This window comes from Stegodyphus dumicola, chromosome 2 (genome assembly GCF_044657685.1).
Source record: "Stegodyphus dumicola isolate Sdum_Otavi_A_Nest chromosome 2, ASM4465768v1".
NCBI lineage: Eukaryota > Metazoa > Arthropoda > Arachnida > Araneae > Eresidae > Stegodyphus > Stegodyphus dumicola.
This window is the reverse complement of record NC_140769.1, coordinates 33828555-33852342: the sequence shown is the minus strand read 5'-3', so window position 1 is coordinate 33852342 and position 23788 is coordinate 33828555. Positions and strand designations below refer to the sequence as shown.

General features: G+C 31.4%; 1 protein-coding gene across 3 annotated transcripts in view; it reads left to right on the top strand.

The window, feature by feature from the left end:
* Positions 1–23788, top strand: part of LOC118184155 (calcium/calmodulin-dependent protein kinase type II alpha chain-like) — a 219313-nt gene that overhangs the window by 109584 nt on the left and 85941 nt on the right. For all 3 annotated transcript variants that reach the window (XM_085810560.1, XM_085810559.1, XM_085810558.1), the window contains exons 7-12: positions 8181–8283; positions 10146–10229; positions 19434–19528; positions 19610–19732; positions 19842–19925; positions 23622–23664. In XM_085810560.1, the coding sequence (XP_085666686.1) occupies positions 8181–8283; positions 10146–10229; positions 19434–19528; positions 19610–19732; positions 19842–19925; positions 23622–23664 (532 nt within the window). The remainder of the gene's footprint in view (positions 1–8180; positions 8284–10145; positions 10230–19433; positions 19529–19609; positions 19733–19841; positions 19926–23621; positions 23665–23788) is intronic.

Here is a 23788-nt window from a genome sequence, read left to right as displayed (position 1 = left end):
CAAATTGTTTAAGAAGTATCACGTGGTGTGGGGGGAAAAGCGCGGGTATTTTTTCCTCTCGGAGGTCGGGGGTCATTTAGTGCTTTTTCTTACAATCGTTGAGCATCGCTGTTACTGACTTTCTTTTACTTTCAAATCTTCATTTTAACGATGAATTCTAGTGTTCCAGAAAGCTCTAGAAATAAACCTTTCCGCAGCAATTTTAAGAAATTAGTGTATAACATGATTAAAGTTTGTGATGAAGAATCACAATTAGGAAGACTGACCATCCCAGTTACGTAGCCAAAAATGTAAAGGGGATAAAAGGTATGGCATATCTTTAAAACTAAAATAATTTTTATGCAACCTCTTCTCATTAAATTGCTTTATTTTATTTATAGATCATTTGGTTATATTAATAAATGTAATTTATTAAAGAATATTTAACAGATAAAAGTTTTTCATTCAATGTTTGAAAATATTAAAAATTAACTAAGATACATTATCTAAATTAATATTAATTTAATTGTTATCTATTAAAATATTATTAAATTAATATTATCTATTAAAATATTTATAAACTGATGATGAATTGTATTAAGACAAATAGTTTACTATTACATTTCTTTTAATGGTTTTTTTTCTTTGAAATGTCACAAACTAATGTTTCTATGCATTTTAATTTAATTCTATAATTTTAATATTTCATGGTACATCAGCTTAAAATGTATAAAGCGCAGAAAAAAATTTTTCTGTTGTGCAGCACTTGAAAGATAGAGCGTGAAATGGAAGAACCATTTAAATCTAACCGGGCTACTGCAGTCACCCCTACATCACTGATAGATATGCCCACTTCCGCCCCAAACCGGATGTTTACATAAATCCGGAATACGTGATTGGACAGTAGTATTATGATATGATTTGAGCATCATTTGAATTATATGTGATCATAGGTTTAAACAGTGCTGATGTTAATACTGATATTAAAATAATGAAATATGTTTTCAGTATTGATATTATTTTTCCTACTTCAAAAAAAATTGTGCTGTTATTATATTCTCTCACTCTTAAGTTGGTATCATTTTTTATTCCTGAGACATAAATTCATATATAGCGCCCATCGTTTATTAAGCTCAGTGGTTAATAAACTTACCCACTTACCATATTCAGATTTCAGCCAGTTATCATATTCAGGTTTCCAGGAATCAAAATGAATAAATGCTAATCAATAGAAACACTGCCATTTGTTAAACTCATGGCCTTTGGTTATAAAACTGAAACTGCTGAAAGTCTGATTATTCTTATCCAGAATAAATTGTTTGTGGCTGATAAAAACTATTTGTAGTTCATTCATTTATCTTTTAGTTACGTAGTGTTTCAATAAAATGGGTTTAGCAGAAATTTCAACCAGTGTGGTGTTGGGTACACTTCCCTAGTTCCTGTCAAATAATGTTTGCAGATCTCTTTCCAGGCTAGAGTTGAAAGCAGCGAAATATTTTATTTTATGAATAACAAAAGCAGTCCCCTGGAATCTTTGGAAACAAGTTCTTTGATTATAAATAAATGTTTCCCCAGGATTAAAGAATAGGTTTTGCTTAAGTGAATTCTGGTTTCCTTTCTTGAATACTAGCTGATGGGGGATGGACATGCACACACATATTAAGTTTGCAGCGTGCTCTCAGAAAATATCATGATATGATTCCTTGCATTGCATTATCAGTCTTTGATTGGAAAAGGGGAGTGATCATTAGAGGCTGAAGTAAAAAGAAAAGAAAGCATTGGTTATGCTATAACAGCAATGAAGTGACAGGTCGACTTGACAGACAAAGGTGTGATCTTACTGCTGGCAAGGAATGGGAATGTTGGATTTGAATGAATCACTGAAAGAAACCTTTTTTATTTGCTGTCTGCATGTCTTGTATAACATATTGAAAATGCCTAAACAAAATAATTTAAGCCTGAAAGAAAAGGATAAATTCCTGAAATATTATGATATGTGTGATAAATGCAGCCAAAGAGAAGTAGATTTTAAAATGAGGATTTCCCAAATAGTATTGCACAATTAACTTAAACAAAAAATAAAATTGATAAAGAGCTAGTAAAAAATATAAGTGTGTCAAGGAAGTACAAAATGGAATGGAAAGTCAAAAGCCATTAAAATCGTTTATCTAGAATGGTGAAGAGCTCTTTAGAGCCAATTTCTAGAGCCCTTTTGACCACCACAGCTGTAGAATTTGCTAAAATGCTAGGAGAAAATTTTGTGCCAACTGAAGGATGCCACACAACATGGAAAGGGAGAAATAACATTATTCATCAGAAGCTACATGATGAGAAGTAAGGGGCAGATCGTCATTTGGCCGAGAAAGGTTAAATGACCCAGGTAAAATACAAGCCTTACAAAATTTATAACATAGATGAAACTGGCCTGTTTTAAACAGCATTACTTTGACACACATTAATGTTTGAATGTAAAGCAGCAACTGGTTTTAAGAAATTAAAAGAACAAGTTACTGTGCTATTATTAATATGTGCTACATGGATGCAACAATTAAAAAGATGTCAGTGGTTATTGGAAAGAATACAAAATTTTAATGCTTAAAAGGAGTTAAGAATTTACCTTAACCAAAATAACAAGAGCTCATGGATGACAAGCTGTATTTTTACTGATTTCCTTTTGAAATGGAGAATAGAACTGAGAAACGAAAAAATAGCTTTACTATTAGATAACTGTGCTGCACATCCTCTGATATCATTTTGAAAAAACTTTAAATTAATGTTTCTTCTTGCAAATACAACTTCTTCAATTTCTGGCATTAGACCAAGGTATTATGAAAGCTTTCAAATGTAATTAGGAAAAAATTGTCATTCAGAAAAAAAGGGAAACAAAATTGAATCTTGTGAACATGTAGACACTTCAAAGGAGATCACTAATTTGATATCTTTTGCTAGAGGCTATGCATATTCTAGTCAATGCTTGGGAAACAGTCTCCCAAAACAGAAATTCCTTTAGAAAATTTGTTTTTTATTTAGAAAAAGCCGCAGAGGTATTGCAAGGTATTCTAATATTTTAGACATAAGTGAGGTCTTTTTTTAATACTTTGCAACTGATGACAGCATGTGAAAACTGACAATGATATTATAAATAAATGTTAAAAGAGTTGTAGAAACTGAAACTGTGAATGAAAATGCCATGGAAGAAAGTGACTACATGTCAACTTCAACTGAATTGAGAAAAGCACTAAGAGCTCTTGAATTCAAATATGGAAATCAGATCTACCAAGAGTTTTATGAACTTGAAAATATACTTGAAAGACTGTTTATGAATAATGCAAAACAAATATGGATAAAGCAGTTCTTTGTAAAAGTTTAGAATTTCATCAAGTATGTAATTATAGAATTTTTTTATGAAAAAATTAATAAAAAATAAGTTTAAGTTTCGTGAATAGTTTAATTTTAGCATTAATTTTTAATTATTAATTTAGGTGGTAATTATTAGATTAATTGTTAGTTACTATCTTACTGAATAAGTTCAAAGTTGATACCGTAATTTCCAATACTCAAATCTCCATTTGTTAAACTCAGCTGCTTAATAAACTCAAATATGCTTGAAGCAGAAGTGATTTTAATAAGCGCTGGTTATTATAAAATATATATAGAACCTAATGTATTCTGTATCAGAAAGATAATCTTTTTATTACTTTTGTTCTTGTATCTTTTGAAAAATAAAATCCAGTTTTTTTATTTTATTAATTAAATATTTCAGTTAAAAATTTTATTTCAGGTTTAAAATTTAATTTTGTTAATTAAAATTTATTTTAATCTACCCATGAAAAATTTTCTCTTAATGGGAATACTTTTTCCTTTCATAGAATTTTCTGTAATTGGAGTCATTGAACAATTACTATGCATGTTAACTTCACTTTATATTAGTACAGTCAAAAGTCTTTAATCCAGAATCGCTGGGACTTCGGCGATTCCGGATTATCGATTTTTCCGGATTATAGATCATCAGTTTAAATCTGGAAAGATGGAATGCAGAAATTATAAAATTAACAATATGAAAACGTAATTTATGAAAAAAAGAGCAATTATGATCTAAAGGGTATCAAAATTCACAAAAAAAAAGAGCTTAATATTTATTTGTTTACTTTCTTAAACATTTCTTTCAACGCGCGCATGCGTAAAGCATACATTACGCATAGTCGAAATTAGAAAATTGCAACCAGAAATCTATTTGATTTGTATTCGTGATATTTATAATGACGAGGAATTTGATTTTAAATCATATCAAAGACGGAGTACATCGAGATGAAATACTACATTTAGTAAGGAATTATAAGCTGAATAAAATAAAAACATCTGCCCTGAAGATAAGGATAGTGCTGACAGATCAACTTCCAGTTCACTGCGCGCTGTGACGTCCCGCCCCCGCGCAGAGCAGCGTGAAAATGATGAACAGATTTCGGAATGATTTGAGAAACAAAGGAGTTTTATCAATTTTTTTCAGCAATCCCACTTTTTGTTTGATGGACATCGAAACATGCTTTCTCTTTGTAGATCCAGCATCGGAAACTCTATTTGACATAATCAAAAGTTCCAACTTACATTTATGAAATTGCTCTAACAGTCTGCAAAAAATAATAAGCCAGTTCCAATTTGAAGATTAAGGAACAATGCAATCTGCAACATTAACTGAAATAGATAATTAGATAATTTTAGCTTAGCTTATACCGTCCATTATACATAAAACGTGCATGTGTAAAACTATTAGGCGCATGTGTCAATGCAAATTTGCGTTGACGCATGCGCAGAAAGTTTGCAGCTTTGAGGTCCGGATTATGGGTGTCCGGATTAACGACTTTTGACTGTATACACATCTTTTTTATTTGCCATCATTTCATATTTCCTTTTTGATATTCTGCAAGCAATATTTCCTTTATTGTTCCTGTATTGTTTATGTATGAACGTAATCTGTGTGTTTACAATATTGAAAAAATTAAGAAGTATTAATTCAGTATTATCGCACGGTTCAACAAGCAAAGCATCTCAATTTCTAAATGAAGACATAGAAATGCTTAATATATAGAAATAAGAGGAATAAGAAGGAAAATAGGAAATTTAAAAATACGAAAAACTGGACATTCCTTGCGTTTTCTGAAGAGAAGAAATATTTTGTTAACTATATAATTAAGGTAAAACAAATAATGCTTATAATTTTATAAAATAATTTAAGAAATGATAAAAAAAATAATGGGGCACTTTTCTATTATGCTCCAGTGATGCTTTGTTGTGCCTGTGGAAGAAGTAAAACACACAATGTAATGGTACCTATCGAAGATAAACCAAATACATGCACACATAGTCCTTATAATAATAATAAATGCTATTGCAATAATTTAATAATGCTATGAAATAGATAAGTTTCTATCTATAAATTATTCTTATAACTAGAAACTGTTTATGATTAAAAAGTCCGCTAAAAAGCATGGTAGGTGTGTAACAGAAAAGTACTTGTAAGAAATATGTTTTTCATTTGGCAAGCAATGAATTATACTTAAGATATGAATCTTTACAGTGGTTCAAAAGCCATTTTAAAATACAGATGTGCAATTAGCTCCTCTGTACATAAAAAATAATTTGTTAACAAAGAACTTATTTTAAATAGCTATTTATTTCAAGCTTTATGCCATTGGTGTGCAATACTTCAAAAGGCCACACAGAATTTTGTTCTTTAGCTATGAAACCAAACATAAATAAATAAATATATAAAAATATTTATTATTTTAGCAAATTTTATTGGGGACTGAATGTATTAAGTTATCACTGTTAAAGCTCTGCCAAACACAGTAGCAATAAAAATTAATTAATTATTTTAGTAATCAGTAATAGATATGTAAGAACATTGAATTTGAATATTTGGTACTACTTATCTTCGAGATGATTTATGCAAAGAGATTTATTTTAATTTAATCAATGAAAATGCTTGTTTACAAGTATAAATACTTTCAAATAAATATTTGAAACTTAATTTTTAAAAAAACTTACTTAATGGGTAACTTAATTTTCAAAAAGATACTTTCTAGAGATTCTTGCAAGATTTTAGTACATTTCTTTCCTTGAATTTTGTCTTAAATTCTTCATTGCATTGCAGATCAGTTGGTTCAAGTAATGTGATTTCAGTTTCTTTGTATTAAATATCTAAAAATTTTACATATGTTCTGTTTGGCAATTTATCTCTTGCTCCTCAAACATAATGAAATCATTTCATTCTCAATTAAGAGAAAAGTGCTAAATTAATTAAAAAAACATTTAGGTTCTAATATTTTTGAGGGATATTATATTTTTCATTTATTACACTTACAAAGTCATAGTGTATTTTTTATAAAGTTACTATTTGTTCTGTGCGCTGCCCTGTGGCGAAGTGGCTAGCACGTTGTGCAGCTGCACCACAGGTCCAGGGTTTGATACCCAGACTGGACAAGATTGACTCAGCCGTTCATCCTTTAATGGGTCGATAAAATGAGTACTAAGTTCGCTTAAGGACTAAACACCAGAGGTTCTGTGACAAGCTGACCAAGCTGTAACTGAGAAAGCGCACAAAGTGCTAAATATTGACCATTTTGACGAAAATCGACCCCCCCCTTCCATCCATTTGAAAAGAAATGCTTTTGTATATTGTGATTATTGTGGGAAGCTAGTACTAAGCTAATTTTATTGGCCGTATTTCTCACTGTATTAATGTGTCTTTATCAGTAAGCATGTATCTGGGAGTTTCAGAATCATTTTTTTCATTTTTTTCTTAAAATTATTGTAATTGAAGCTACAGATAATGAATCAATGAGTAATGGAATATGGCTAGATTTATATAAACATATAAAAGGAAAAAGTGATCAGTAATGCAAGTGTTAAAGATAACCATAAAATAATAGTATTGGGTCACATGAAAAGTTCTGCATTTTTTAAAATTATTATTTTATTTATTTATTTATTTTATGATAAATACAAATGAAGCAATACAAAAAATATAAGCAGGTTCCATTGAAGCATATAAGCATTGTTTTGTTTTGTAACTTTTTATCATTTCCCTGATAGCTGGAAAATTCCTTTCCTAAAAAAGTTGTTAGGTTTTTATTTGCAAAGAAGTTATCGAAATGCTGTTTGACACTCTTCGAAGAACTGAACTCTAGGCCATTCAGAGAATTTTGAAATGACCTAAAGAGAGAAAAACCCAAGGAGCAAAGCAGAGAAACATGTTCTTTGGGCAAGGTCTAGTACATATGGGAAGTGACACAAAACATTCCAGCTGTGCTTACTAAGTTTTTGTGTTGACATTCACTGAAATGTCGGACTGAGCATGGGTATTGGAAGAAAACATCTCAACAGTTGGCCATTTCTTAGCGACAGTTGGTCTTACTTTTGCTCTTAAAACAACCATTTAGGAACAGTATTTTTCAAATTTACTTGATGGCAACAATTCTTAGTTTGCAGTTTCTTTGTAGTCCCATCATGCATGAAGCATAACGTTTTTTTGAATGCAGCCCATTCTCAGTGGTACTAGAAGTACAGGGCCTTGTGGGCACTGGATAGTAATCCCAAATGGACATCATCTTTGAAGCTGAAATTTTTAGACTTAAACTTCAACCTGTGTCATCAAAAACAGCAATTTGTTCAGATGTAGCACAAACTGTATAAGTAATCTGACTAACACTGGGAGGGGGATATGCAACAATACAAGCAAAAATTAAGCAACATAAGCAGAAGAGATCATATTTAAAAATCCACTTCAATCAAGATCACTCTTTATCTGCAGTAACAAAATAATTAGAAGGAAATGCGCTTTGATTTGAAAAGCCGCAGAAATTTCCGGATGACCCAGTATTGAAGGCAGCTATGGTATAAATATAACAAACATAACAATAAATAAAAATGGCAAATAAATCTTCAATATCATAAATATGAAAATATAAATGGCAAAAATGCTATAAGTTTTCAAAAGCATAATATGCAGGACTTAATAGTGTGGTAGAATTGCATTGTTTTCTTTTTTATCAGAGAAAAGTTTAAGAAATTTTCTTCATTTTCATGTATTCTTTTGATATTTTAAGTGTTAACAACATACTAAAGCAAATTCAGTTCTGTAAGTCGTAATTGAAATTTCTGTTTTACTTCATATTGCTATTTTCCTTTTGTATTTTTGAAAGCCTGAAAATTTACTATTAGCAAGTAAAGAAAAAGGTGCTGCAGTCAAGCTTGCTGACTTCGGCCTGGCGATAGAGGTTCAGGGAGAGCAGCAAGCTTGGTATGGTATGTATAAAATGTATAAATATATTTGGTATACAATTGAGAATTATAAATTTTGCTCATAAATTTATTAACAGTTCTTTATTTTAAAAATGGTAACTGCTTTAACAATTTTTAAGAGACATTGCTTTGACATATTATTGGAGAAAAAAAGTGACTTCTTTGTATGAAGTGAAAATTAATAAATATGTGTTATCCAGTATGCATTTATATCAGGTGTAAAAAGGAACAGATTTAGCTGAATCATAATGATAATGAAATTTTTAATGTTTATATATAAAAATTTAAAAGTGCTATTTTTAAAATATACATCTGTGAAAGCTAGTCAACAATAATTCATCAGTAACAGTAAAAATTATATTGTCAAAGGATTCTGTATAATATTTTATATTGTTTTGTTATAAATGACAGTGAATACTGTGTCTTCATATAATGAAATTAACTGTTTTATACCTTAATTATTTAGTTTATTTAGTTATTATTTAGTTACAAAAAAAATAAGTCTGAAAATTTTTTGGCCTACTTTTGACCAAATGCATAAGAGGACTGAAATATTACTAGTTTAATACAAGTTTGAATCTGGCTATCAGAATGTTTTGTGGATTCAGTTTTCAAAACTGGAATGTGAGCGAATTCCGTTTAAAAAGGTTTTTCATTAATGTGTTTCTTTACTTCAGCAGTTAGCCCTTCTCGTGCGTGCATTTGACTAAGCAAACAAATTGGAATTTTATGTTTACTTGAGTACTTACTTTACATGAAGTACAAGTATAGAACAGAGAACAATAAGTTATTGTTATGAGCCTTATTACATAGTAAAATATTTGAGACAGGTACATTGGTTTCAAATATGAAAATGTAGAAGTTAAATTTGGATTTGTAATTATATTTCAGATTCCCCCTCCCTCAGAAGAATAAAAAGGATTAATGAATTGTCTGGAAACAAAGCTATTTGTTTAATATCACAAATGTTATAAAGTATTCAAAGTTAAGTTTTTAAAATTTAGTAAGTTTATACACTAATATGAATAAACTTTTAAATAAATTTTTTCTATTTTTCTTTATTGCCTGTTGTTTTATTAAACTCCTCAAATTGTAAGTCATGTTTTTTATGTGAATATGTATAGTCAAGTGTTAATGAATGTAACAAAAGAGTTATTTGTTTTCTAAAATGTAAAAAGAATTTTAAGGAGCATGATTAATTATTGAGTAAAAATACGTCTCTGGAAAATGTAATTTCTCCAGATCCAGTTAGGGTGTAGAAAAGCTTGTATCCAATGGCGTAAAAAAAAAAAAAAAAAGAAAAAAAAAAAAAAAAAAGAAAAAGAAAAAAGTGAATTTTTCTAAAACATGTAAAAAATTTATGAATGACTTGTGTATAATGACAAATTTAAATGAAAGATATAAACTAAATATATAAATTTCATCTCACATTTGTAATTAAAAATATGAGAAACAAATTGTAATAAACAAAAGATACAAGAGATACATATCAATTTGAATTTTTAAGTTTAGCGAAATTCAGTTTTGAATTTTGCCAGTTTTGGAATTGAAAAAGAAATTTATTGCTAAATTTTAGATTAATAAAAGAAATTTATGTTAGAGCTTGTAATAAAGCATTATAGATTGAGGCACATCAGACATTGTTTTCTCAGCATCAGTCTGTCAGTTCTTGTGACAGACAATAGCAAACTGTGTGTGCAAATTAATTTCACTAAACTTATTCTTATTTATTATGCACAACGGAATTCTTTTTGCCTAATTCTCTAGAATGACCTCTTAGTAGTTGTATGCTCATTTTTAGAACACAGTTTTAGCTGCCATTTCTAGCATAATATTTACAAAATAATATTTTTTTTTTCCTTGAGGTTTTGCTGGCACCCCTGGTTACCTTTCACCTGAAGTGCTTAAGAAAGAACCATATGGAAAACCAGTTGATATATGGGCATGTGGTATGTTATTTTTTAAGTAGTGAAATATGATTTAGTACTGAAATTGATTGCTTTTAATGATGTCGAACTCATTTGGCATATTTGTAGAGACATTAGCTTATTTGTTTGGAAGCAGGCAAGATGAAAAATTAGCAACACCTTCACCAGGAATCGAACTGCGGACCTCTCAATTATGCACTGAGCGTGCAGACCACTAGACCACGAAGGCTCATTAAGAAGGCGGGAGAAATACCTTACACAGTGATGTGTATTAGTTGCTTCAAAATGTTGAAGACATCTTAAAAAGCAATCAATCTGTTGTTTAGACTTCTTGTTTTATAAAAATAAACTTTTTTTTTTAAATTTTTCTTTAAGGATTTAAAAATTTTTATATAAATTTGAAGTGTAGTTCATGTAGTTTAAGGTATTGATTTATTTAATATGCTGCTTGATATTATCGCACTTATCGTTTTTTTTCATGCCTGGTGTCTAATGCCCCCAGAATAACCTGCTCTTAATATAACTTTTAATTAGAGTGTTTGACCCTGAAGCTATGAAGTTTATGCTATATAGAATTTTAACATTTTTACTTTGTTTTGTAAATAGGTTTTTATCTGTTATGAATAGTGGTGTATTCTATGTGCCATTAGTTTACACTTATTTAAATAACCAACACCTGCTTGAGAATTAATCTTATTGGTATAAATTGCTTTCTTGGTTTTTATTGAACTTAACTAAATCTAACCAGATATTTAGTTCTTGACTAAACCTATACCAAACACAAAGTTGTTACTTTGGTAATTTTATGTTTTACTTTGACATGTTTTCTGTTTTAATGTAGCATTTTGATGAGAATATCTAGATTGTTTGTTTCAGATTACTCATTACATGCCATTGAGTACAAAATATCTGAAATTTTCATGCATTTAGGAAATTAAAATTGCATATTTTGGTAAAATTGCTATTGTTAATTTAAATTAACAAAAATGTTAAAGTCCTTTAATTTTTGCTAAGTTTGTACAAACGCACCCATCGTTAATGAACATGCAAAATGTCCAAGCTAAATAGACATGTTGGTATTTATGAAATGTGTTGGATGCTGAAATAATGTGTACTAATATCACAACTGAAAAGAAGAGACTAACAGTAATAATATGCTAATGGACTTTGGAGCCTTCTTATAGCTTAATGAAAAGTGTTGCATGTCATAAAACTGAGTAATTTATGTTTGGGAAGCATTTTTTGAATTTATAAAACAAAAATCAGAGATATTATATAGTCAAATTTCAGCTATCCATTTGAGACTGCTGGCATTTTGTACTCTAAGAAAATTCACTTTTTGAAACTGACTTATCTTGGAGCTTATTCTTTTTGTTTATTTACAAATACTAAATTAATCAAAAGAATATCTTATAACCAGCATATGTTAACAGCAATCATACTGAGTGATGGGCTTTAGAACAGTGGTTTTCAACCTTTTAACCCTTTCCTGCACGCTACCTTTTAAAGTCGGAGTTTTGATTAAAAAAAAAAAAGTATGCAGTCTAATTAGGCCTAGAGGAGTACACATGTAAAATTTTGTGAAGACAGCACTTCTCGTTTTAATTCTGTGGGTGTGTCCAAAGTGGCACACTGATTGAATAGAGCTTGGAAAAGAGTGCTGAAACGAGCATTGTTGTCAATGAACTAACCGATGAGATGCGGAGAAACTAAGAGTACAGACTCTCAGTTGTCCTAAATTATCGGTGAGCCCGGTCTGGGCACACCTAGGGTTCGCCATTTGATTTTAGGCAAGATTTCAAGGTAAAAATTTAAAACTAATGTAGAATTTGCTTTCAAAACACATGTGATAGAGCACATCTATTGCATTGTTAAAGTAAGTTAAGTAAAAATTAATATTGCAAGTGATGTCATGATAGTTATACTCAGTTCACACAGGATTCATGTAATGATGAACACTCATAACATTCACAATTAGCTTTAGATAATATGATCAGCTTGGCTACAAGGAACTTAAACATCGAAGGAAACCATCTGTTTCCACCAACTCTTGGAGGATTTACAAACCATCTGCTTGCCTTCGCTCCTCTCCACGTCTGGACGCTATCTGGTATCTCGACTGCTCCACACTGTGCTAAGCTGGGATGATGTCACCTTGATAGGTATTCTAAGTCAGCATCGGTCGTCGATGATCTCTACAGCCTCGGCCATCTTGAAGGGCATCGTCCTCGATGTCTGTTGAGTGGACATCACCATCATCATGAGGTACCTGCAAAGAGAATTAAAAAAAAAAAGAAAAAAGAGTATCAGGTCCTTAGATTGAGCTGATACAAACATCAATCGATTTGACCATGGCTTCATATGGTCAGCCGCAATAGATGTCAAATTCGGTCATTCATGGCATCCTACTTTTTTACTTCATATCTGTCATTTGATTTAACAGCTATGATTTTATATGGTCCATGAAACTTAGATCGTAGTTTCAAACCAGTCCCATACTGAGTTCTCTGAATGGCTACCAAGTCGCCAATCTTGTACAGTTTCGGTTTCTTCTGTCTTTTGTTAAATTGTTTACGATTCTCTTCTTGTGTCTTCAAAATGTTGTTTTTTGCATCTTCTCTCATTTCGTCACGTTCTTGCATCAACTGCTTTAGATATTCTTCATTTAATATCTCACTAATTCTTTAGATCTTCCTTATTCTTCATTTTCGTGCCTATGAGAAGCTCAAACGGTGAATATTTTGTACTTCTCGTAGTTGTACTGTTGATTATTCTTTGGACATCTGGAACATATTTAAACCATTTCACTAAATCCTCATGTGATAATTTTGACAAAACAGGAATCAAAATTCTATGGATTCGCTCAATCTGTCTGTTATGTCTTGGAATACCAGTAGTAATTTTAACATGTTCTATGCTTTCTTCTGTACAATAAGCTGAAAATTCTTTCGATGTAAAGGCACTACCTCGATCTGAAATGATTCTGGCTGGATTCCCAAATACAGTCTGTTGTTGCTTCAATTTTGAAATAACTTCTTGGGTAGTTGGTGATTTCACTGGATAGAACCTTGTGTCGACTACAGTTAGAATGTGTTGGTATCTCGTGTTCGTTGATGGAAGCTGTCCAATAAAGTCGACATGATACGTACTGAAGGGATTGTTTTCTTTAGATAGAGGATGAAGAAATCCTTCTGCTTTTCCTTGCTTCTTGTTGTACAGTATACATTCTATACAATATGCAATTACTTTTTCAACTTTGCATTTCAGTCTGGGAGTATAGAATTCTTGCTCTATGGCATTCACAGTTTTCTCTACAGCAAAGTGACCTTTTTTATGTACCTTCTGTATGACTTCGTTTTGTAAGGACTCTGCCACTACTAGCAGATCTTTACCATTTTCAAATTTGTACAAAATATCTTATCTCAGGAAGAATTCATTTTCTTCACCTTTCTCAACTAAATTCTTGATCAATTTCACATGTTCATCTTCATTCTGTTCTTGTGCTAACCGAATCTTTTTAGTTACATCGGATGTGTATGATGTTAAAATTAAAGCATTTTTACTTAGAGCATCAGCATGTTTCATTTGGTTTCCTGAACGATGCACAGTTTCATAATCGAATTCTTCAATAAACATTGCCCATCTTGCAATCTTAGGAGTTAAATCTTTCTTATCTAAAGTTTTCTGAAAAGCACTACAATCAGTTACAATTTTGAATTTATACCCTAACAAATAGTTTCTAAACTTCTTAAGAGCTTCTATAACTGCAAGGGTTTCTAATTCGTAGCTACAGAGTTTCTCTTGCTGTGATGAAGTCTTCTTACTCATATATTGGATTGGGTGATAATTACCATCATTAGACAATTGGAGTAATACCGCACCAAAGCCTTGATTACTAGCATCAGTATGAAGTTCTAATGGATATCCTTGTCTAAATATATGTAGAACAGGTGCTTGAGAGATAATTTCTTTTAATCTACAAAAAGCTTCCTGTTGTTCGGAATCGACTTGAAACCAATACCTTTTCTAAGTAAGTCACTAAGAGGTTTAGCTATTTTAGCATAATGCGGAATGAATTTACAAAAATATTCCATTAATCCTAAAAAGCTTTGTGGTTGTTTACATTTATGCGGTTGTGGAAAATTTTGAACAGCAACAGTTTTGGAAGGTGATGGTCGAGTTTTTCCGTTTTCAATCACATGTCCCAAAAATTCAATATTTTGTTTCAACATTGGCACTTTTTGAAATTTATTTGTAATTCATATTCCGAAGCAGTTTTCAATACTCTTTCTAATTTGTCTAAACATTCAGCTTCATCATCAGCCGGTACGACTATATCATCCATATAAATAATTAGTACACCTTCATTTAGCAAGTCACGAAATACTGAATAAATATACCTTTGAAAAACATTTGGACTAATACATAAACCAAAAGGAGCTTTAAGAAATTCATAAATACCATTATGTGTTACAAACACAGTGAATTTTGTGCACTTTTCATCTATGTCTACATGGAAAAAGCCATTTTTCAAATCTAGTGTCGTGAATACCTTTGATTGTTCTAACCGATCAAGAATTTTCGGAATTAATGGAAATTTTTCTTTAATAATCTTCTTATTTAATTTCCAATATTCTATGCATAATCTTTTTTGTTACACAAAACAATAGGCGCCGAATAATTAGAATTGCTAGGCTTTGTTATGCCCTCTTCCAACCATTCTGTAATTTGCTCGTCAACAATTTTTTGTTCCGCGAAAGATGTGTATCTTCTATTTTGATGTTCTATTTCATTTGGATTTCTATAAACTCAAGTAAAGTAGACATTTCTGAAATGCAACAATGTCTTTCATTAAAGGAACTTTTTAGAATGTAATTTTAAAGCACTCTGAAAACGTCAAATGTAATGTGACTTCTGTCAGGAGAAAGTGCATATTTGATGCTGTTAAATGCAGTTATATTTCTTCCTTATACCATTCATGCTGTAAAACCATTGCACTTAGCTTTCTCAAAGCTCATAGCATTAGGTACCTTAAAAAAAAAAAAAATATGAGCGTATCTTCCCCTTTCCACTTCCATTTTATCTCAACCTAAATGACAACTACTACTAAGTTATGTTGAAAACTCTAAATCGGCATATTTACTGTGCTGTTAAACATCTCTTAACTTGTTACTAGTATTATACTTTTTATTTTGTTTCTCCATAATATGCATTTCCCTATGTTTTAATAGAAATATTATTTTATATAAATTCAGTTAAAATGTCTTAATTTTCTCATTATTTTTGCTATATTTTTAATGAAAGCACTTTTTTTTAATTGTTAAAAGCTCAAGTTATGCCACCTGTGCTCTGAAACTTTTATGTAATTATTTTTTGTATTTTAGGAATATTAATTCTTCTTTAAAGGTATACAGAATAAAGGAATTTTGGAATAAAAGTAACTACCTACTCCTCAAATAAATATGCTACCTACTCCTCAAACAAATATTCTAAGCAAAAGGAAATTTCAATTACTTTATTAGTAAAATATATCTATGCAAAAAAGAGTGTATTATTTAACTTATTAAGTCCAACTTTGTGTGTCTTACAATGTAATATGATTACCGTATATACTCGCGTATAAGTCGACCCCCCACTTCGACATAAAAAATTTGTAGAAAATAAGAAACCCGCGTATAAGTTGACCCCCACTTCCGAAATCGATCGAGAAACTTCGAAAAATTTTTTTTAAGTACTACATTTATTCAAAATCATCTGAGGAAAAAAAGTAAATATACAATAAAAAATACCTTGGTAAATAAACAAAATCAAAATCCTTCAACGTCCGATTCATGGTCAGATTCGCCAAACATTTCATAGAACTCTTCTGTCGTCATTGGCTTGTCATCATACATATTTTCAGTCTCGAACTCTGTATTGTTACAATCACTACTAGAGCCTTCGTCGTCATTTTCACTTTCAAAACCAGCATCATCTTCCGTGCCGTCTAGTTCGTTGCTAATACAACATTTTTTGAATGATTTTATAATCATTTCAGAGGGTATTTTGTTCCAAGCATCTTTAACCCACTGAGCAATTAATGTAATATCGGGCTTTTTAATGTTGCCTCCCTTTGTAAATGTTGGTCGACCAGAACTAATCCACTCTGCCCAATATTTTCTAACATTTACTTTGAAGGGCTTATTGAGGCACACATCTAGGGGTTGAATGACGGATCTTAATCCTCCCGGAATTACGGCCACAGTCGGTTTTAGGTGTTTTGTCACTTCTTCAGAAAAGTGTCCACGAAAAAATCGTATACTAAAAGCGAAGGTTTTTTTGAAAGCTGCTCCCGGTTTTTTATCCCACACATTTTTAAGTCAATCGACTGTTCCGTCAGCATCCATCCATCCATCTCTTTTCATGGGTGCGAACCAGCACACCTGATGGAAACACAACGCTTTTCAGTAAAGTTTTTCTTTTAAAAATGATCAACGGACGATCTTTAAAAATGACTATCTGCATTTCTCTTTTCTTGGTGTGTTGGCAAAACTTTTTTATTGCTCGATATTGATCGGTTGTTCGGGGGCCGAAAATTCTTTGGTTTAATCGAAACGTACTCTAGTTAAAGTATGAAACTCTGTGATTAGTTCGTCACATAATTTAAGTCATGAAATTACTTCAAGTAAGTGGCTTATTTGATAAGTCGTCCAATTTGAGCGCAGGAAGAAAACAACTGCATTATATAAAGAAATTTTTGAACTTCCGATTTTTTAAATTTTTTATGGCCCCACGTATAAGTCAAACCCCCCACTTTGAAGTCTTTTTTTTTTTTTTTTTTTTTTTTTTTTTTTTGTGCAAAATATCTCGACTTATACGCGGGTATATACAGTAATTAACTTTTTCAGCTTTAGGATGCATTTTTTTGAAAATAAAGCCACTAGTAATGTTGTGAGTTAGCATTAGTTCTAAGGTATTTCTGTAAGAAGAAGTATTATTTTTTTTTAATTGATTCACAGTTTGGATAGCTATTTAAGCATTCAGTTTGCAGAATATTTATAAAAAAAAAAACTTTCATAAAATTAAAAAAATAAATAACATCCTCCTTTTTTACTCCCTCATGCAAAGAAATCGTGAAAAATTTTGGGTATCATATCTTATTGGGTGACGTCTGTACATATGGACAGAATAAAGAACTCTTTTTCCAAACTAGATTGTATAATGGATTCAGAGTGGATATTTTGTAACATGTGTATGTACGTATATAGGTATGTATCTTGTATAATTCAAAAATGAATAGCTGTAGAGCATTGAAATTCTGTATATGGGACTGCTACAACATCTAGTTGTGCACCTCCCTTTTTTATTGCGATCAGCAGTACCACAATGTCAAATAAAAAAAAATTGTACAAATAATGATATTTAACTTTTATGCTGTCTCCCGGATTCTGTACTTATATTTGGGGAAATTCTGTACATGTTATGAAAAAATAAAATTATAAAAGGAGTTTGACAAAATTACTATGTGACAAAATTTTATCAGACCATTTAATTCCAAAATTTGCAGTTTTTGCCATTTTCAACTTGCCTTGAGGGATTGGTTATTCATGTTGGAATAATTCAAACAAATAAGTTTAAATGAAATTCATTTTTACTTCCTTGTACGAAGTAAAGAAAGTATTGTAATCACGAAAAATTCCAGGTACCATACTTCAATAAAAATATTAATTTTGACCACTATCAAATGCAATTTAATGATATTTTTTAGCGACATCTGTCAAAGGACAGAATAAAGGACTGTTTTTCCCAGAACAAATTGTAAAATGGATTTAAATTGGATTCAAAAAAGATTTTTTTGGGACATCTGTACGTATATATATATATGTTGTGTAACTCAAAAACGAGTAGCCTCAGAACGTTGAAAGTTTCAGTTCTCAGAGAGTTCAGTTCCAAGTTCCGAATTAACTACATCATAAGCGTTATGCAAGCTCTGGCATAGATTTATTTAGAAATGACACAGTCCATAAATGTTATTAATTTTTTAAGAATGAAGAGGAAATACCCAGAGTAAAAATGAGGAATTAAAAGGCTATTATTTATGTATAAAGTTGTTTTACATATCTTTTATCTTACATATATATGTAAGACATAACAAAATACGATAGCTGCTTTAAAAATAATTGCTGACCTCAAAATTAACTATTCTAAATTTGGTGCTCTTTCTCCTAAATTCATCTGTTCTCCCAAATTTGAGATCTTTCTATGTTATATAATACTGCTTGAAAAAGTTAACTAAAACTAAAATTAACCAATCATAGCTTAGAATGCTTTCTCCACCTATCTAGTATAAATAGCTACTAACTGTGTACTCTCTCTCTCTCTTTTGCCTCTTTGCCTGCCTGCTGACAGCATGTTGCTTAGCCTCTGCTAGCTATTTACCTTTAATTAAAATATATATCTGAAATTAAGGGGCACGTTTAGTACCCCTAGTCTTCTAACAATTATGTGTGAAGACATTCAAGAATAAATGATGTTTAAATATCAAGCTGGTCGTGCTTCTTCTAAAATTCCATCCAATTATCCACTATGCCATAATGTCCAGTCATCTACGCAGCAGTTTTTTTGACCGTGAATAGAACGTGAATTGTTTTCATCTCCCTCCAAAAGTAAACTATTACATATATATGTATTACATTTCACAATTAATTGCTTTTCTCTCCTGCTTCATTGATTTTATTATTTTCATTTACCATTTTTATTTGTTTTTCATATTTTGTATTTTTATTAGCATTTTTAATGTGTTACTATCTGCTGTTAAATTTCTTTTTATTACCATTGTTGTAGTTATTATTGTTATTACAACTTGTTACTATTATTATTATTACAACTTACCTAAAAAATAAACTCTGAAAAATAAAGGCATTCAAAATTGCGAATTATTATGTTGTGAGGTCAGTGGAGTCGCCTATTGGATACAAAGCACATCCTCTGCTTTGACTGCTTTAATTTGCTTAGTAGCTCAGAGGAACTTAAATACAAAATCTCCCTGTGTCGATGAAAAGCTTAGCCTTATAAAGGCTGTCAGGAAACATGTCTTTGAGGAAGAGTCATTCGGAGAAATGTGAAGATGGGAGCTTTAGAAACAAATGGCAAATAAGACTGACTCTCTACTGTATGGTTTTGATTTACTCTTTCTTACTTACAAGGTCTATTCTTTGAGATTTTAAAATAATTTATTATTTACAGGTGTCATTCTGTATATCTTGTTAGTTGGTTATCCTCCATTTTGGGATGAAGATCAACATAGACTATATGCACAAATCAAAGCTGGAGCTTACGATGTAAGTCTGGAGTTTTCCTAAGACTTAAATTTTAATCTAATTTCTACCTTATTTAAATTTTTTGCTTTCTTTCTGTATTAGTACCCATCTCCAGAATGGGATACCGTAACTCCAGAAGCAAAGAACCTTATTAATAATATGTTGACAGTTAATCCATCAAAAAGAATTACTGCATCTGAGGCCTTGAAACATCCTTGGATTTGTGTATGTATTTTTCTATTTTGTATTTCTGTAAATTTTTAGGATATTTTTGTTCTAATCATTATAGCTTTTGTTTCTAAAATAAGAATAATTATAATTTGTTTCTTTTTAGCAACGAGAAAGAGTTGCTTCAACTCTACATCGACAAGAGACTGTTGACTGCTTAAAGAAATTTAATGCAAGGAGAAAATTAAAAGTGAGTATTATTCAGTAAAAATTTTTGATAATTAATGCATTTATTTGGTAGTCTTGAATTTAAGTGATGTTTGCAGAAAAAATTTTATATCTAAAAAATTTTGTTAAAAAATTATTTTGTTAAATGCAGTCTTATAAAACTAAGGCTTTTTTTTTTTTCTTTGTTAATCTGGCAAGGCATAGGCAATGAAGGTTCAGGCATTTTATTCGGATGTATAGAACGTTGGTAAAGAAATAAATAAAAACCTTCACTATTAACTTTAAAACTGCATATTTGCCATTACCTTTATATTTTATCATAATCTGTGTACTGATTACATATTTCAGTGCAGTCTCATAATCACATATGACACTATTCAAATTGACCAACTATCATTTTAGATTTTGGTTTTTGCTGTCTTTATCCTCATTTACTCCTAATGTCTCAATTTGCCCTTGTGTCTCAACTTGTTAACTGAAGTAAACCATTTATCTTATCAAAATAATATGTGAACTCATAAATCTCTTTCTCAGAAAACTCTAGCATTTTGCATTTCAGTATACATGTTTTTTGAAAATGGCTACACATATCTGAGCACATAAGGCACATGTAAATTCTTCTCTCTTCAGAAGAAGAATGTGAGTATCATCATTTCCTAACTTTTATCAGATATTGGTGTTATATACATTTAAATTTTTTGCTGTAGTAGAGAAATAGTTACATTTATTATACATGTAAACTTAATTCTAATAAATAACAAACAGAAGTCAGTTGCAGTAGCTATGTACCTGATCTTTACATATGATCCAAGTTTCAAGAGTAGGAGTCAGCTTGAATTCTAGCTTGCAAACAGGGGAGGGGGCAGATAAATTTTACAATAATTTTCTATTTAAGTGTAATCAGATTCATAGTTGGATATAATTGTACTTCATGTAACGGCATCATGATAGTCTCCCTTATTATGGAAATAACATGTTTATTAATCTATGTGCGATTTGATTGGTGATAGAGTTTTATACAGAAAGGAAACTATAATTGTATATAGAAAGAACACTGCTTCGCATCAAGCAAAGGTGTGTTCAGTAAATTGCTTTTATTCATATCCTTTTAATAAGACAGGAAATGCTCTAAAAGTTGATAAATATTACATTATTAAAACTTTAAAGTAGCATAACAACAGCTATCTTAGCAGCATGAGAAATAATGATTAAAAAATTGATTTTTTTAAATGATTAAAACGTGCTAAGAAATTATTGTATTTTTCTAAAAATTATGAAATCCTGAAAACATATTTTAAAAGATCTGAATTTTTATTTATTTTATACAGTAATACCCATTCCCAAGGGTAATTAATTTGTTCCAGAACAAAATGTGGTTATGTGGTACTGCAGATAACAGAATATATAAATATTATGAAGTTGAATTAATTACTTTGGAACAGTAAGACATTATCAATATTAATAAATCATAGTAAAATATAAGACTGCACTCTGTGTCACTTCATATACTATATTGTTAATATATTAATGCAGAAAATTTGATCTCCAAAAAAAAATTTTTTTTTCTCACTAATGAATCTTCAGAGTTTCTCTTTAGTTTAGAAGTACTGCTATTATGCATGAAAGACATTGTAATGTAAACAAAAATTTTCTAAGTATGAGAGCTGTGATAGAATGTCATAAATGAAAACAGGGAGATTATTAAAAGCAGAGCTGGTAGAAACATAATGAGAAAATCTGTATATGAGGAGGAGTAATAGTCAGATGTTTTGAACTACTGATAAACATAGACCTCTGCTAACATTTTTATCTCTGTCATAGATGAAAGATAAATTAAGCAGTAGTTCTGAGGAGTGACCTTAATCTGAGAATGCATGTGAGGTTCCAAACAGGACAATTTTCACCCCTTTCCATTTTAGGGGGCATTCATTTCTTATATTATTCATAATCATGATTATTGTGAGTAATAAGGGCTTAGCTTGTTTCAATGGCTGTGTTTCACATTTGGCCGTAGTTTGCTTATCACTTCCTGCACATTTTGAAGCTTCAAAGGACACTTTTCCTCTGTTTTAAACTATGGATAACTGAATCTGCAGATATGGGGGTATGATTGTATCTATGGGATGTACACTGCTGGCCATTAAAATTGCAACACCATGAAGTAAAGCAAATACAAAAAAGAAATTTATTGCACGTAAACAATATGGCATGAAGAAAAAATGATTAAATTTGTAGGCATTTTGGAGGTTTACAGGGGTGCGAAATTAGTAGAAACAGCTGCCACCCCCTGGCAGCTAAAACGCCCTTACCCCATTAGGCATAAAATCAAACTGGGATTGGATGACAGAAATGGGCAACTCATTTCATGTTGCTTCAAGTCTCTGCCACACTTCATCAACCCTATTAGCTGGAGAGGGGTGGCAGGCTAGTCTCTCAGCGTCCCATGACCAGATGTTTTCAATGGATGACAGATCTGGAGACCATGCAGGCCAAAACAGTGATCGAATACCCTGTGTTTCTAGGAAGGTCAGAACACGACGGGCAACATGTGGTGTTGCATTATTTTGTTGTGATAGGGTGGTTGGGAGTGTTGAAGATAAGGCACAACCATTGGACGTAACACGTAAGAAATGTACCCATCTGCGTTCAAATTACCGTCGGTCTGAACTAGAGATGTGCATGTCATGTACCCAATGGCTGCCCAAGCCATCACACTAGGTGCAGACCCCTATGCCGATATCGAATGTAAGCAGGCGACGTGCGGTCTCCTCGGACACTCCACACACAGATGAGGCCATCAAAATATGCACATAGAACCGGGACTCGTTTGAAAAGGTGACATTGTGCCACTCCTGTACCCAGCTTTGTCGTCTGGCACATCATAGCCGTCGTCTCTCTCTATGCTGCATTGTCAAGGGAAACCGAAGCAATGGTCACCCTGCTGATAGTCCATGCTGCTGCAAACGTCGACGCACCATGTGAGCTGATACTGGGCTTGCTGCAAGCATGCCCATTTCCTGACTAATGCTTCGTGATGTGGTCGTACGGTTTTGCAGGGCTGACCTCACAATATGTTGTTCCTCTCTGGCATTAGTCATGGGAGGGCGTTGAGATCCTGCATGTCGTTCATTGTGACCCTCAGCAATTCATTGATTCCATATTGGCATGACAGTGGTTGGATGTTGACCAGAGCGACCGGCGATATCACAGAAAAATAATTTGCACTTTTGATTGGCAATGATCCTGCCTCTATTGAATTTTGGAACTTCCTGGTAGCATTTCCTCTTCTTATTAGAGGCATAACATGATATTATGAGCAAACTCCAACCTTACAAAGCACTTTCCAAATGAAAAATCCACTACACAATTTTTCTTTTATGCAGTGCTACAGATGTTGTTCCTCCCTCCTGTGTCATCTAAATGCTCTGAAATACTAATTATTTGCATATGCCAACCCCTTCTTCCTTTCATGTGACTTTGACGTTCGTCAGATCATTCCTTCCTTGTGTTGAAATTTTAATGGCCAGCAGTGTATATTCAAATGGTACTTAATTAAGTTTCATATGTTAATGATAATAAAATTGTTATAAAAAAGAAAAATCTACCAGAAGAAAGGAGGAGCTATAATTAACCATGAATTTTATGCATGTCATTTTTTATATTGCTGAATAGAATTCTGACAAAATGTATGTTAGATAATTCTATTATTTTTTATTAGGGTGCCATATTAACTACCATGTTAGCAACAAGAAATTTTTCCAGTAAGTTTTAACTTTTTGCTTTTATTACATAAGTTTATTTTTCTCTACATGTAAAAGAAGCTGTAATTTTTAGTTTAAGTTATATTAATAATTAAGAACAATCTCTTAAGTGTAATTTTGAATA